This window comes from Trachurus japonicus, chromosome 23, assembly GCF_045865225.1.
Source record: "Trachurus japonicus isolate A0001 chromosome 23, Traja_1.0".
Classification (NCBI taxonomy): domain Eukaryota; kingdom Metazoa; phylum Chordata; class Actinopteri; order Carangiformes; family Carangidae; genus Trachurus; species Trachurus japonicus.
Window position 1 is genome coordinate 19,291,916 of NC_140929.1, and position 17,369 is coordinate 19,309,284.

A 17,369-nucleotide genomic window follows, 5' to 3' on the forward strand; every position below is an offset into this window, starting at 1 on the left:
AAAATGAAAGAATGGTCTGAAAGCAGCGCGGCCCCCTCCAGCTCCTCTGCAGCGCTAACATCTAATTGGCCGGAGTGGCTGCTCCCTGCAGAGGCTGTGCCACTGTGATGAATGGCCGATGGTTTTTCTGTCTCTCTCGCTTACGTCCCGGCTAAATCCAAAATATACATCCGACCTACTCGGCCGACTTGGCCTTGGAGCAAACGGAGCAAATGTTTTCAGGCTGAGGAGGAGCTGCTCTGTCGCAGAGGCTGGTTGCTGCGTTCTGTTGCAGCTCGTGAGATGAGAAGAGGATGAGGTTGCACACAGAGAGGCAGACATGCAGACTGTCCATCATCCGAGGCAGCGTTCACACCACATCAGACTTACAGCTTCAGTGGGACTGACATCGCTTCAGCTGGAGCTTTAGCTCATTTAAAAAAAAAGAGATCTGATAGGATTGTATTTTATATTTCTTCTCTATGAACAGTTATGCATTAGGGGTGGGAATCACCAGGCCATGCAACACTGCAATAATATATCACGATACTTGTGTCTCAATACGATATTTAAAATATTGCAATATGCTGCAATTTACTGCAATTTATTAGTTTTTTTCAACTCCAAATGAAAACTTTCTTAAAGGGATAGTTCACCCTAGAATGATATTTTGCTCATTATCTACTCACCCTCATGTTGACTAAGGGCTGGAAGAAGTTTCAGAGTCCACCGTCCCTTCTCTGAGTTACAGGGGGTCTCAGCGTAGCAGTGCATGTCCATATAACGGTTGTAAAGGGACACCAGAGCTCTTCGTAAAAGAACACACACAAAAAAACATCCAAATACCTCCATGATGCTCGTATGTAATGTCCGTCTTGTGCTGAAGCCCCAAATTGCGTAATTGTCCCGAAAAAAATTAAATAAGTCTATATTTTAAGCTTGTTTGTAGCGGAAGCTTCTCGAAGCTCCTCTTCCTGGTCCGTCCAAATCTCGCGTGATTCGCAGTAACCGCACTGACGCCGGCGCAAATCACGCGAGATTTGGACGGACCAGGAAGAGGAGCTTCGAGAAGCTTCCGCTACAAACAAGCTTAAAATATAGACTTATTTAATTTTTTTCGGGACAATTACGCAATTTGGGGCTTCAGCACAAGACGGACATTACATACGAGCAGCATGGAGGTATTTGGATGTTTTTTTGTGTGTGTTCTTTTACGAAGAGCTCTGGTGTCCCTTTACAACCGTTATATGGACATGCACTGCTACGCTGAGACCCCCTGTAACTCAGAGAAGGGACGGTGGACTCTGAAACTTCTTCCAGCCCTTAGTCAACATGAGGGTGAGTAGATAATGAGCAAAATATCATTCTAGGGTGAACTATCCCTTTAACATCTCTTTTTTCCAGTAAGATGAACTGCAGTCCAGTTCAGATCGATACTTGAGGTCTGTATGTCGATACAATATTGTCATGCAAAATATCGTGATACTTTGCTGTATTGATCCCCCCCCCTCATCCCTATAATGCATTCTGCAAAAAATATGAACCCACAGTGAGTGGATCTGTGCAGTGTGAAGGCTGAAAAACATCATTTCATTTCAAGATTTTCTAATTCATACTGTCCATCAGTAGTTCCCAACCTTAATTCAGAACAGCTATTTCCACTGGTTATCCATTACCTTAAATTAATGAGTGACAACTCGACTTACAATGAGTACTTTAACGAGATATCATTTGAAATATTTCAGTGTTTTTCATTACTTTAAAATATCTTTCCTAAAAAAATCAATTCTCTTGAATCTATTACAAATCAGTCTTGCAACTTTTACCCATGAATTCAATCAAATTATTTCACTTATTAATCCACGACTTTGAGTAAACTGCTTCTAATTCTAATGATCAGTCTTAACCAATTATACATCATTTCTAGCTCATTCATGAAGGCAGGTTGGGAATCACTGCTGCTGTAGAAACCACACACACACACACACACATTCACAACATCATGAAAGTAGAGCTGGTAAACTTGGTATTTTCATGCAAATGTGTGCGTATGATGTATGCAAATGAGCTTTGAGATGCGGCTGCACATGTGTTGTACCTCAGTCCCTTTTTGGGAAGCGTGTTTCTGTCAAGAGGCATGCTGTTAAAACACAGAGGATGAGTGAATTAGATGGACACTGCAAAACTTTGGCCACATCATAAACTTGACTTGCGACACACACACACACACAAAAGTACACACACACACGAACAATATGCCAACGGATGTACTCCATGGAGGAAACACTTAAGACATTAACTAATGTAACACAATATAACAGACAACAACTACACACACAGGCAATATTTAAATCAATTGTTTCATTTTTGAGACATAAAACTAAGCTAATGAGGGAGAATAACCATGTGTCCTGTCTGACTGGGGTGATGTAGTGCATGCACAGTGTGTGGACAAAACAATGGAAACACCCTGATAAAGACTTCTCATGGGAATGAGCGTCTGAAATGATCTGAATCTGTTGTGGAACTTTTTTCTGGCATGGCTGAGAGGGAAACTGTCCTGACTGGTTCACAGTTCTGGGATGCTGCCTGGTTAGTTACCAGGCCAGGTGGGTGCAGTCATCATTATATAAGCTGTAATTAATTCAGTGATACAACTTTTAAACAAACTGAACTTTATCTTTTAAAACCATGCCAGAAAAATCAACTTAAATCCAACCAAACTGTGCTGAATGAGTGACTTCTGTTCTACTTATGATAATCACTGATATTATTCGGGTTTACTCGTGTTCTGTCTACACCTTGGGGTTAGGAGATACACTTTTTGTCTCTGTTCTCAAATGAAACAATGAATACGATTCAGCCCGATCGTATTTCCTGTTACTCACCCCTCTGACAGGGTGGACTTGACACTGCCGGTTCGCGTAACCTTTGGCCCGTGGTGGCCCAGCGGCAGATCAATGGACTCAGAGCTGGTGTGCAGACTGGTCATGCTTTGGCAGCTCAGTGTGTCCTTGCTGCCAGCTGAGGAGCTACAGGCCGGCCAGGGCCGAGCGTTGGAGGGCAGCGAGAGGCCCGAGGCCGGGCTGGAGGCCGGGGAGTCGGTGCACAGGTCTGGGGTTTTACCGTACAGCGGGCTGCTGCCCCCGCTCAGGCCGCCAGCGCTGCCCAGGCTCCCCGTGCCAGAGGAGGGCGAGTCCAGACTGGCCTGCCTGGCCAGCGTGCCGTGGGGGCTGCCCAGTAATGACGGGCACTTGCCAGAGTCGGGCGTGCCCGGAGAGCTGGCCTTGCTGCTGGCTTTGGTACCAAACAATCTGAGGGTAGAGAGGTGGGTGTGGTCATTCAGACATGCTCAAAGGACAAGTGATGAGCATCTGCAAGAGCCATACTGGAACATCAAGGACTGTGGCACAATTTGGAGTTCAAAGATTATATTATATATCATATATGAAACCGTATTTCCGCATATATTACATATTAGAGATAATTAAGACGACATTAAAGCAGAAGTAAGCGATCCGGTGGTTTTGGCTAATGCTGCGTTCCAGGCAGGCTTTTGAAACCGTAAATTACAGCTTCAAGTCACGACTTACGACTTTGTAGCGTTTCAGGCAACCCACTCGTGTTTCTCCGACCTGTTTTACCTGTGAAAGTCACTATAACGGCCACTCGTAACTTCTGACCCGTGAACTCGTACCAGATCGAACTGGTACCACTTCACAGGTCGGAAAAACACGAGTTACGAGTTGCCTTGAACGCACCATAACGTCTTGTCAGCAGATGGAGTTAGCAGCCCCCGCCCTCGTCATGGATCTATTGGTCCTCGTCCCTACGTCACCACATTCAGGCGCATCCCTTGGCTGCACACACAGAGAGGACTGCCCCTTTATGCCGTTCTCTCTCCTCATTGGATAAAGGTTGTAGGATACGATAAATGTTTTCTCCTGGGCTCAGAGCAGAGCAGAGTGACTGACAGACCCGTGTTTCAGACCAAACACTCTATAGAAGTGATTGCTGTCGGAAGATATAACTATTTAAGACTTAGATTAACACAAAAATATCACTTACTTCTGCTTTAAGGAAAAATATATCTGAAATTTCTAGAATAAAGTCATAATTTTACTAAAAAATCTCATAATATTACAAAAATGAACTCATCAGAGAGATGTCATATTGTTACCTATTGTATGGACATTTAAGTTAAAGGAGAATTGCCGTTTTTTACAATCTGGACCTTATTTCTAGCATAAAATACAATCATTTACTCACCCAGATAACTTTGGTGTCATAACAAGTCGTTCCGACGAAATATATCTGCGTATATCCATATAATGCGAGTCTACAGGGCAGCGGAATGCAGCCTCTAAATAACACATTATCTGTTGCAAAACTTTTAGGAAAACAAGCTCAGAGATGACATCATCCAGGTCAGAGGTCAGTAGGTCAACCTACAGACCCCGGATGTTGATAACAGCTAACCCCGGACTCAGAGGGGAATAGCACTAGCCTATCAGAACTAAATATTGGTGAAATGAAGGAGTTTCGCGGCAGATAATGTGTTATTTAGACCCTGTAGACTCCATTATACGGATATACGCGGCTCTCGGCTGGATGTAATTCGTCGGAACGACTTGTAATGACACCAAAGTTATCTGGGTGAGTAAATGATCGTATTTTATGCTAGAAATAAGGTCCAGGTTGTAAAAAAAAAACTGCAATTCCCCTTTAAGGTGTTGTTTTAGAGTGGAAATATACTGTTGAATTGCACTTCAACTTCACAAATATGGAAATACCTCACCTTTGGGCTCATCATCATCATTTCAGCCTCAGGACATTGAAAAGACTAAGAAAGAAACTGAATCTGTTCTGTTGTTAGAGAAACAGCTCAGGCTGCACTGACTGTCCTTTCACCTGTTCTGTGGGTTGCTTGTAAAATTATGATTTTTTTCTCTCTCAAAATCTGATATTTTTACTTCTTGTAACAAAAGATTTATTTGCAATATTATGACATTATTATTCTCCAAATTTCAGAGTTGTATTTTCCCTGTAGTGCCCATAATGTTCCGTCATTTCCACAAGTAAGACATCCTCACATCTTTACTGTAACACCGTCTTCAAACTGCAGATGAAATACCGAGCTGGACCTCACACCACGTTCGTCCCTCGCAGCAACAACTCCTCCACCTCTCCTCGTCTGCCAGCTCTCGGTAATTTACATGGACACATCTGCTTTCACAGCTTCGCCCGTTTCAACCCTGGGACTTTAAATAACCTCATCAACCCTGTTCGCCACCCACATATGCTCAGACAGCCTGCTACTCGGCTCGCGCCCGTCCCAGTCTGTCATCACAATCACACAAAATATATAGATGACACTCTCTTGAAGAAATAAAAAAAAAAGAGCTTGAAGACATGCAGATGAAACAGGTCGGCTTGACAAATCGGATGGGACGGATGTTTGGACACGCCTGCCGAACGCACGCCTGGAATGAGTCAGGGACTGGTGCAGAGAAACTCCTGACTGCTGTCTGTTCTGATTGAGACTGAGCTGGATGAAGAACCACCACACCTTCATCTTCAGCTTCATCTTCAGGGTAAAGATGTGTTTACAGACCTTCATCTTCAGGGTAAAGATGTGTTGACAGACCTTCATCTTCAGGGTAAAGATGTGTTTACAGACCTTCATCTTCAGGGTAAAGATGTGTTTCACTTGCAAAGTCTTATCACCTACAACCAGGAAGTATCTGGGTGATGGTGAACCCAGGGCCGTGCAGCCAAGTAAACTCTCATGAAGGCAGTGAAATATGATTTAAGTGTCTTATAGCCTACTAACACATCTGAGATTAATATAGTAACACACACTTTAAAGGGATAGTTCACCCAAAATTGAAATTTCACTCATTATCTACTCACCCTCATGTGGACTAAGAGCTAGGAGAAGTTTCAGAGTCCTCTGTGGCTTCTCTGAGTTACAGGGGGTCTCGGCGTAGCAGTGCATGTCCATATAACCATTGCAAATGGATACCAACTGTCTTCGTAACAAAAAGACACACCAAAAAACATCCAAATACCTCCATGCTGCTCGTATGTAATGTCCATCTTGTATTGAAGCCCCGACATGTGAAATTGTCCCAGAAAAAATTAAATAAGTCTATTTTTCAAGCTTGTTTGCAGCGGAAGCTCCAAGAGGAGCTTCGAGAAGCTTCCGCTACAAAACAAGCTTAAAATATAGACTTATTTAATTTTTTTCAGGGATGTTTTTTGGTGTGTCTTTTTGTTACGAAGACAGTTGGTATCCATTTGCAACCGTCATATGGACATGCACTGCTACGCCGAGACCCCCTGTAACTCAGAGAAGCCACGGAGGACTCTGAAACTTCTCCCAGCCCTTAGTCCACATGAGGGGGAGGAGATCATGAGGGAAATTTCAATTTTGGGTGAACTATCCCTTTAAAGTCAGGGTAAAGCTTTATGAAAACCTCCTTCTACAGCGTCTAAAGTCCTGCTTGCTGGACTGTAAAACCCCACGTGGTGCTGATACTTCAGGGACTGAGGAGGATGTGGTGAGATGTTTGATTCACGTAGAAACACTGACAGACAGGACGGAGTGAAAGGGGGGGGGGGGGGGGTGTTAGTGGTTTCTGACCTGCGGAAGGTGGGGGAGGCGATGTCGGGGTACTTGGAGCCCGGCTGCCTGAGGCCGGTCTGGCCCGTGGTGGTGGAGGTGGGGCTGGACTTGGGGGATGCTGGGTCCTGGTCCGACACGGCCACCTTCTCCTTGTCCGTCTGGTTGATGGTGACGGGGCTGGACCGGTCCGGGCGCTCCGAGCGGTCCGGGCGGTCCGACCGGTCCGGGCGGTCTGACCGGTCCGAGCGGTCCGAGCCCACCTTCCCGTCCCTGCGCTTGGTGCCGGTCTGGGTCAGGGCCCCCCCGGCGGTGGACTTGCCGCTGACTGAGTCGATGCTGCTGGAGCTGGAGCGGTGGCCGCTGCGGCCCCCCGCCCCGCTGGAGGACTTGGCCGGTCTGGGGAGGGAGCGGTACTGCAGCGTGACCTTGGAGCCCCCGCAGCTCAGCAGGACGCCGTCGTCCTCGGGCTGCGAGCCGTCCAGGCTGGTCTTCCTCACGCCGCCCAGGCCCGGCCCCTTGCCCAGGGCGGCGGAGGATTTGGGGGCCTTGCCCAGCGTGGCCGAGCCGCTGGCCAGCGTGGCGCCGCTGGAGGTGATGAGGGTCCCGCCGGGACCGGGGATCTTCTTGTATCCGAACGAGCCTGTGGTGGGGGGGCGCGCGATGCCGGAGGGGGGCTTCTTCCCCTCGTCCCCGCTGCTCTTCCCGGCGTCGGAGGGGGAGCGCTGGATGCCCGCAGAGCTCTTGGAAGGGGCCTTGCCCCCCCCCTTCTCTGAGGCCTTGGCATCGTCCGTTTTACCTGTCAGTTTACATAAACACTTATTAGCACAAATACAGAAACATTAAAACATCCCTCAGCAGATTCCTGCTCTGCTCTGGTTTGATCACCGGTGATGTGGCAGCAGGAAGAGCCAGAGCTTTACTCTGTCACAGCTCAGCTGCATTGAAAACCAATATCTGCTAAAGTTGCTGTGTGGACTGTGTGGAAATTATACAAGTGCATGAGTTGGTGAAAAGAATAATCAAATAGTTTTAAACTTGTCCAACAGGACCAGGTCCAGTGTGTAATAATTGACAAGGTTTACTGGCAAAATCTGAATATACTACCCATAAATGTATTTGTATAAGTGTATAATCACTGTAAAATAATAGTGTATTTATTCTTTTATATATACATATAGCAAGGGTCTTTAGAGAGTGTCGCCATGTTTTACACATGTTTTACATTTGACACACTGGACCTTTAAGGTTTTCTACCTGGAGACTCGGTGTCCTAATGAAACATCATGACTCCTACCTGCTGTCTTGTGGGTGGCTGACGTACCCTTGGTCCTGGGGGGGGTGATGCCCACCTGGGCCGTCATGCCCCTCCTCCACGAGCCCGTCTGGGACATCTGGGCCAGTGCGGCGGCCTTCTGACCGGGGTCCTCGTACTGGCCCTGGGCCTGGGAGGAAGATGAGGAGGAAGACTTCCAGCGGGAGGGGCTGCTGGGGTCCATGCTGGCTTCCAGCTCCTCCTCCACCTTCTTCAGGTCCTCTGCTCCGGCCCAGCTGCTGCTCACCTCCTGCTCGGCATGCTTGGACCTGCCTCCTCTCTGAGACTGGGGGGGGGGGGGGCAGATTAAAGGGACATATTATGGAAATGTCACTTTCTGAAGGCTCTTTAACAGATATTTGGGTGTTTGTCTTTCCTTCCAGCCCCCAATATGTGAGAATTGACAAAAAAATCTGTAATTTGCAGACTCTCTAGGTTGAAATCCATGTGGTTTTTTTGAATGTGCATAACCCCACCCCTACCTGGTACCAGTAGAAGGGGCGGGGCGGGGCAAGCAGTAGTTCAGTATAGTTGCATTTAAAGGGACAGGCACTGAAACCAGCCGTTCTGAACAGGGCTCTTAAGAACGGATAAAAAAAGAGCTGTGATGTTTGATCCTTGGGGTATTTTGACCGAAGCATGTCACAAATGTCTTTAAGACACCTGGGAACTATTTTAATGTGTGGAAAAGGGGCAGAATATGTCTCCTTTAAAATGTTGTTGATGATATTTGAGGAGAGCTACTGCAACACACACAGCCTCCATGATGAAATCCTTGTCCCTGCACAAACAGAGCAGCGGGGTGTGTGTCTGTGCGTGAAGTCGCCGCTATCTTTGGAATCACCCGTGTCCAGATCTCCTCTTTTGGGATGAATACAAACACACCCACACAAACACATACACCGCAGCGATCACCAGCCTACCTTGACAGATGGCCAGTCTCCCTAGCAACACCAGAGTCTCTTAAGAGCCAGGCTGTTGAGTATTTCATGAGGGGCCAAAGATACTTGGCAGAACACGGCCGAAGCCGACTAGGAGGGCTGCACAGTGGCCCCGGTCCGCAGATAAGTCCCTCAGCTGTGATTTGGGAGCTCACACACAGAAGGGCCTCGGTTTCATGCTCAACCAACATGTTTGTCACTCATTTGAAGGAAGAGTCTAATTAGTCGAGATTCAATTTCCATCTCTTAGTGCTAATATCTGTCAGTTCCTCTGACTGATTTGAACATTTTCCCTTTTATGTTGTAGTGACGTGCACTTACATAAAGCAGAAAAAAAAAGACAAAAATTAGCCGTGATATCATTAGAACCACCCACAAGCTCACTTTGTTATGCAGGGTCTCTCTGTAAAAGTGAATATTATAGTAAGTCATGCTCCTCGCGATGAATTCACTGAAACCTGGGTGTAAAAGAACTATTTGTACCACTTGACAAGACATTTGGCCATTTTTGTTTCTACATCGAATAGTATTAAATATGTATAATGTTGACTGCATAGCAATGGAAAAACTTACAAATGGCACCGTTTAACAAAACTCTGTGTTTCACTGCTCAGTCTGGTTGAACGTCTCTAGACTGGGTGTGGTCACAACTGATCAGTGCCATCTACAAAGGAGCTCATATAAGAGTGTACAGGTGTGACAGTGGCTCTGTGAGACGAGACTTTGAATTAATGCTAGCATAGCAAAATGTTTAAAGGGATATTTCAACATTTTGGCAAATTCATCCATTGCCATAATCCCTATAGATTTAGGAGTAGGTTTGTTTCCTTTAATTGTCGGTGCAAGCTGTTTTACGATCGTCGGGGCAGAGATAAGAGCTGCTCAGCTAACCCTACAGAGGCATGGTATTTCCGGCTTTCCCTCATCAAACTCATCAAATACACAATCCAACAACTCCAAAACGCTCTCGTGAACAAGTTGTGAGCTGCACATTCACCACGCTATGAGATAATAACACAACGTTACGAGATGGAGTTGTTTTCAAGGCAACTGCGTAATCGAAACTACATTTTAGGTGTTGGACGGAGCGATTTCAAAAGCAAGTAGTTCTGAGTATTTGCTTCATGTGTTGTAATGTTACATAGTTATACGTTATTATTTTATAACGTGGTGAATGTGCAGGTCACAACTTGTCCAAGAGTGTTTTGGAGTTGTTGGATTGTGTATTTAGTTTGATGAGGGAAAAGTGGAAATACTGCGCAGCTTGCGTCTCTGCCCCGCTGATCTAAAAAGAGCTTGCACCGACAATTAGGGTGACATCAGGTAAATTGGGCCATCAGGTAAAATGAGCCAGTTAAGGTTTGAGCCTCCTAGCTTTTTAAGTTTTAACAGGCAATTGTAAATGATTTCAAATTGTTGCTACAACTGTACTTGAAAAAAAACAATTGATTTGAGTCTCTGGTTGCTGTTGTGGGTGGGACAATGCTTTATATCCAGCCTGCTGAGGAGAAGTGTGCCAAAAGTGGCCTGGCAAACAAATTTCACTTGAAACTGATAAGGTTGATAACTCCGTAAAAAAACAGATCTACAATAAAAAATGTGATTTATAATACACATTGTGATTCCCCCCATTGGATAGAATGCAAAATTCTTGCTAAGCTTACTTATTTTTAATTTAAATGCATTTTTTGTGGGTGGCTCAATTTACCTTAATGCATCATGGTAAATTGAGCCATGCATTTCAGCTAAAATGGGCCACATACAAAACACAGTCTCACACTGAAGTTACACAGAAATTGAGGGTGCAAAACATGTTCAAAGTTAGATATATATCCAAGGTTGGTCAGTGCCACTCATGGTGCCATTAGCACTGTGGGGGAAAAAATGGCATCTATAATGCCACACACACACATACACACACAGTAAAAGAGCCTATAACATAGTTAGTTAACAAAGAGCATAGCAACAACATGATCATGTAATTTTAAAATGCATTTTAAGATTAAAAAATGTCTTCAACCTCTTATGTATTTACTGTTAATGTTTAGTTTAGTGTTGTAGTTTAGTAGTAGTGTCAATTAATTATTAAAATTTAAATGATTTCTGCTAAAATGACTGTGTTGTTCTCTCTTGGCCCATTTTACCTGAACCTTCATTGTACCTCGAAAGGGAATATCCCGATACTTTAACTCTCATAATTCCAAAATAATTATACTTTTTAATTTTTTTTTCACACAGAAACATTTAAGAGACCTATGTCGATTTTTAAAAATATCAATGGATTTCATGCATAGCGTTTTTGATGGTCTTATTAATCATTTACCAAAAAGTGGCCCATTTTACCTGACTTCACCCTAAAGGTAATGAACTTACTCCTGTCATTGTTCACCATCCTAATTTAGTGTGTTAGCATAGTCACATTAGATAATTAGTCACAAAACACAGCTAAGGCTTTCAATGAATCTACATAATGAGCTGATGATGGCTCTAAGGAAACGTCAGGCTACAAAAAGGTGAACAATTCATATTCTCCACAGCAAAACATCCTGGAGTTGTTGAGATATTTGAAGCTGCATTAAGGTGGTGACTGGAAGAGCCACAGTTCAATCCTCAGTGACCTTCACAGGACATCAGACCGCATCAGACCGCATCAGACCGCAGTACTTAATGCTTAGCGCGTGTCCTCACCTGTGCTCCCTTGCTTTTGCGTGACGAGCTGACAGCAGAGTAGGCAGGTGTGTTCAGATCATCTGTGCTGATGTTGTCCAACGTGTCGCTCAGTCCGCTGCTCACCGAGCTGCTGTCGTCCCAACTACAGAAGAGAGAAGAAGACAAAGGTCGGTACTGTCCATGAGACTTAGATTTAGCAGTGGAAGAATAAAAGTAAAGTAAAGGGGAATAAGCAGCTCTCTCTGTTCTCCATCTGCCTCCATCTTCATCAGATATTTATTCTAATTAAACCCAGAACTTTGGATCATTTGCAATTGTCCAATTTTCTTTTCTTCAAACAGCTGCGCTCATTTTCTATGGCCCCGTTGATTTGTGGGTATTTGAGTTCTTTTTTGGCTCATTAGTCGTTAAGCTTCTCATTAACTCAGAGTCTCAGAGGAATAAAAAGGATCTTCATTAGCAACATCATTATTTAGCTGTTATTGAAGGTTGACAGACACCACGAGCAGCATATGGATCAAACACTGAGTTACAGCGGGAAAAAAAGCCCCAGAAATATGTTTCTGTCGTCTGCAGATCCATTTTCTGTTATCAGACTTAATCAATCACCATCAATAACAGTTGATCAGCTCTTCTTTGCTGTCATTGTCCTCTCTCCCTCTGTCACACACATCCTCATCCTCCACCGCTGCTCACACACACATGTGCACTATAGATATACACAGTCCCCACATACTAATTGGTTTCCATGCCAACATGTCAAGTTTCATCTGAGTCTGTCTATGCCTTTGTGTGTCAGCTTGAAAAGACCCCGCCCTTAATTTCCATGACAAATCTGACCAACCATCCTGAAGAGTTTCATTTAAATCTTGAAAGAGAAATAAATGGACACACACACACACACACACACACACACACACACACACACACACACACACACAGTAGATGACAATCTACGCCCACAAGATTGCTCACAAAATCACAATGCTGTGATCTGCGTCAGAGTGATACAAAACAAAGAGCTTCATACAAACAGGAAACAATTTGCTTCAGATGCTGAACAACTGTCCTCTGACTGATCTGAACCCCCCCCCCCTGCACCCCCCAGGATTTTTTTTTTTTTTTAAAACAACTTCCAGAAGCTAATTACAATTTCTCAACAAGTCAATTCAGGCTGGCCATCTATAATTCATCTCAAACTAGGATGAAACCCGAAGGCAGGGTGAAAATGAGGGACTAATGACTCATTTTTAAAAGGCTCACAAAGGAAGAAAGGAGGGAGGGAGACGTGGGCGAGCTGAGATGTGTGGATGTGCACGGAGGAAGATGACGGCATCATCGATTTATTACAAGTTTGTTTAGAAAAATCCATAACCATAAGGGTTGTTACGCTTTAAACATGCATGTCATTCATCAGCTGCATTGTATTCCTACACTGTACATTGTAATCTTAAGTCTGATCATGAAACAATGGGTTCTTTAAAGGTCCAATATTGTTTAAAGGTAGATGTCAAGTGTGATTATAGATCAGCTCTAGGTTCTGTATTAACACTGTGAAAGTATCAAGGCTTCAGTCCACAGAGAAATACACACAGCCTGTATTCAGAAACTGGACCTTAAAACCAGCTGTCAGGACTTCTGTGACTTTGTGATGTCACAAAAAGCTGTTGCTGCTCCCAGCCAATCAAAAGACAGGCTCAAAACTACTAGAGCTCCAGATAGAGGTGAGAAAGAGATGTAAAACTACATTGAGATGTTTTTTTGTTCTTAATACAACAATTATATCTTGTAATGGCTCAACACAATGTAAAATAAATCAAATTACATATGTTGAGTTGATGTAAATGTAAAGATGCCGCTGCAGAGTTTACAGGTAGAGATTAATAGATAGTTAATAATCACCTGTCACCTGTAAAAGCTTTTTAATAAACACAGGGAGGAGCACACACCTTGCAACCCAGTTGTCCACTGGTGCAGCAAAGAATTGATTTACTCTTATGACAGATTGAAAATGAGCATCATTTATCTTAGCAGGACTGTGACGTGTAATAACTGCATGGACGTGCACACTGCAGGCTTCTGTCTTGGATGAACATCATAGCTGTATCTAATATATTCACATTCTGCAGAATTTTTGGCTGAGAAAATAAAGAAAAAGGAAACTAGAAGAGAGAAAATAAAACCCCCCATTACTGGGTTTTTTTCTTTTTTTCTTTTTTGGTTTGGGCTGAAAAACTGTTTTAAAATGAGAAATGAAGTGGCCATGAAAAAGAAAACAGGCAAAGAAAAACAGGTAATGTCTGTTTGTGTGATTGAACATTGAAACCAATTTTTTCCTTCACCATGGTTAAACTGTCATTTTCCTTCCAGTCAGAGCTGTTATCAGGGAAGTGTCTGGGAGATGGATGTTTAATACACTCTTGTCATACAATGAGATGAGTGGTAGCCTCACTGTCAGTCTCAGCGTTGCTGCTCTCCCTCGGCTCTTTAATAAAAAAGAGACTGCTGTTAAGAGTGTGTGGAGCTCTGATATCAAAAACAAATCAAACCCAGTGTGTTTCTCTCTCACACACACACACACACACACACACACACCCAGGCCTGGCCCGTTTCCCTTTAATCATTTCCTCTCATCTGCGTTTAAGCGTCTGACTGATACCAGGCTTTGTTTGGAGCCGAGGGCAGCTTCATCTGACACCTGCCTCCTGCTTCTTCTTCCTCCGCTGTGACACCACGTCAAGGTTAAATGAGCCGTTGGTGATGGGCGGGGCCTTTAAGTTTTCTGTGGTGACGGGGCCAGTGAGGTCACCTTGATCTGATTTGAAGTTTCTGCTACGTTTGCCTTTACCTGCCTCAGAAGTGACAGGGGGGTTGCACTGCTCCCTGCCCCCCCCTCCCTCTGAAGGGGGGTGTGACAGACAACAGGGGCAGATGGAGCCGTTCTTTAAAGCTCCCAACAAAACAAACTGGTCCAAAGTGACTTGGCTCAAGTCCAAAAGAGGTTTTGCCAGTAGGTGCACACAGAGATCTGTCTATATGTATAATTATATTCATTTGATAGATAGAAATATTGGTTCTGAGAGCATATAACCAGCCACTTTTAGACAGAACCGTGCTTTAAGGATGAGGTTCAGGGGAGATCAAAGGCACAGATGGTCCTTTATGAGTGCTGATTGCTCCTTTTGCCAAATTGCAGACCTCAGGAAATCTTTCAAGCATCTTTTAAAGTGAGAGGAGGTTCACTTTCTCCATCCCACTAATAGTTTCCTCCAAATTGAGACAAATTGGACTTGATAACATCAAGTGCTGCAGATTTATTTGGGTAATACAAGGAGAGGAGTGATGAAACGGCAGTGCTGAGAGGATTGTCACAGAGGCAGATGGCTGTGAAGAAGCTGACTGACTTCCACTTCTTATCTAAACATGAGAGTTTCCTCTGGCTGCAGCAGATCGCTCTCTGCTCCTCGGGTGGTCTCTCTAAAACAATCCTGAAAGTCTTCTCTTTTTTCTGAGGAATTAATCTCAACTGTGGGTAATATGATTAAACCTATTTTTTGGGTAATTCCTTCTTAATTAACATAATGAGTCACAGTGAATGTCTCTGAGTCATAATCACAAACTAAAGACTCCCTTTAGCTTTTTGCCGTCACTTCTGTAAATATAGGCTCAATCTTAAAGCAAACTTGTGTTAATTAAGTAAGTTATTCTTGTGGAACACAATAACAAGAAAACTAACTCGCTGTATTAAAATGGAAACAAAGGACAAATCAACTTGGGGAAACTTGGATAAGGAAGTATTAAACATATTCATAATTCCATGCAGGATATAGAAAAACCACAGGATAATACTGTAGCAATAGTCGGAGCACAAACAAATCAGACTAATCTCAAGGGGATAAAGTACACAAGAGTGAGTTCCTTTGTCGTCCCTGGTGTTTGCCAAGTGCAATAAACCTTTAACAGGCCGGGGCAGATTAACGTCACATAAATGTTTATTTGACAATGAGCAGAAAAAGAATCCACAGCCTTATAGCAGCTCTGTGACAATGTGGCTCTGTGTGCTAAATGAAGCTAGTGTCCATAGTGTCCATACACACTAATACAAACAACACAATGGTCTAGCTAGTGCCGACTAGTGATGAACTGATGAAGCCCCTTGGATAAGAGGCCAAACGTCTTCCCAGACAAACACACGTCCAGTTGCCTACCATTCAATTAGCCCAGAAAAGAACAATGACCTGGATGAATGAGAATATCCACAGACATAATACAAACAGTGTTATGTTTAGGATGATTGTGATTTAAATTTAGTATGTTAACATTGCCAAAGAATGATATACTTTGGTAGTTAGCTCCCTGAAGTTAGCATTACCCTGGTTCGCTAGACAAAAAGCCAACAGGAGTACTGTATATGATGTAACTAAATATAAATTGGTTTAGCAGGATAATCTTCACGAATGACAACGAGGCTGTAAATGTGGATTGGTCACTAGATCAGTTTTCATGTTCACTGTGATGACATCAGACGTCCCTGACAACCTTTCTTGTCTCACTTAGACACTTGCTGGCCACAGACATAAAAGCTCACAGTCAGTACGTTTACATGACACTTGAAAAAACCAAATTATTGCCTTAATCCGACTATAACTGGACAACTGAAGTGCATGTAAACACCTTAGTCCGACTGAAATCAGAGTTGAGAACTCCGATTAAGACACCCAGATAATGCGATTGGAATTCAATTTTCTCCATCATGTAAACACCTTAGTCGGAGTAGAACTGGACAATGCATGTGCGCATGCTCCACAACCGTAGAGACGGCACCAAGTGGAGCAGAGAAGCCGCCCGAACCCGGCAAAGTAAAGAAAAAAACCCAACATCAGCGCCGATTCAATGCATTTCACACAGCGCCACCAGCAAGAGTGTTTTATTTTTTTTTTAAAAGAGAGAGAGAGAGAGAGAGGAAAAAGGAAGCCCGTATCCTATTCTCAGCGTGAATCCGGCCCAGACTGGCGCGTCTGGTCGGGAACTGCAGTTGAGAATTTATTATTAAGCTTATAAGTTGTTCAGTTTTTTACGAGGTGACAGAGAAGTCAACAGGACAGGCGGCGTATTAACCCGCTGAAACAACGGGTGACACCGCATGAGGGGGCGGACCCCGTCAGTTATTCGTTTTTTTCAGTTGCATGTATATTGAGACAAGGACAGAAGTCCGACTTGACGCCAAAATCGAATTTTGAGCATAGCTCGATTAAGCTCTGCATGTAAACGTGCATCATCTAAACCCATTCAACAAACCAAACTTCAGGACAAGGGAACAGGGAACAGGAAGTGCTAGAGATGCAACTGATTTCTGGATGCAGAGCTCTAGTTGATTATACTGTAAGATGTTCAAGTCTGAAATTTGAAACAAAAGTCGATCTGTCCCAATGTTGTTGAGGTATTTTGGTCAGAACGGGAGTGGTGGATCAGCTGATCATCTGACCAGGACACATGATCATGAACATTATAATATGAATTCCCTTTCTATCAACCACTGCTTCGATCTGACTCCTCCATCCAACTGCAGCAGCTCTCATTACAGGAAGAACCATTTAAAGCCAATCTCAGCCCAGACCAGTGGTCAGAAATGATCTCTGAGAGCCCGATGCCTCAGCACAGACCGAGGCGGTGGAGTTCACTCATTGATATTGATCCAAACCCTCATAAACCCTGCAGATAGAAGTGGGAAAACGTTTATTATTGCACTGCACCCTCAGTGCCCCAGCTGGCCCAGAGGAGCTGCTCAGTGAACAGCAATAGATGAGTGTCTTCTCTATGTGTGTGTGTGTGTGTGTGT

General features: G+C 44.0%; 1 protein-coding gene across 1 annotated transcript in view; it reads right to left on the reverse strand.

The window, feature by feature from the left end:
* The window catches only part of nav3 (neuron navigator 3), a 224,546-nt gene that overhangs the window by 33,097 nt on the left and 174,080 nt on the right, over window positions 1-17,369 (reverse strand). The window contains exons 13-18 of the mRNA XM_085769707.1: window positions 11,549-11,672; window positions 7,902-8,205; window positions 6,845-7,403; window positions 6,626-6,784; window positions 2,868-3,293; window positions 2,078-2,119 (exon numbers count right to left, since the gene is read on the reverse strand). Coding sequence (XP_085625833.1) covers window positions 2,078-2,119; window positions 2,868-3,293; window positions 6,626-6,784; window positions 6,845-7,403; window positions 7,902-8,205; window positions 11,549-11,672 — 1,614 coding nt within the window. The remainder of the gene's footprint in view (window positions 1-2,077; window positions 2,120-2,867; window positions 3,294-6,625; window positions 6,785-6,844; window positions 7,404-7,901; window positions 8,206-11,548; window positions 11,673-17,369) is intronic.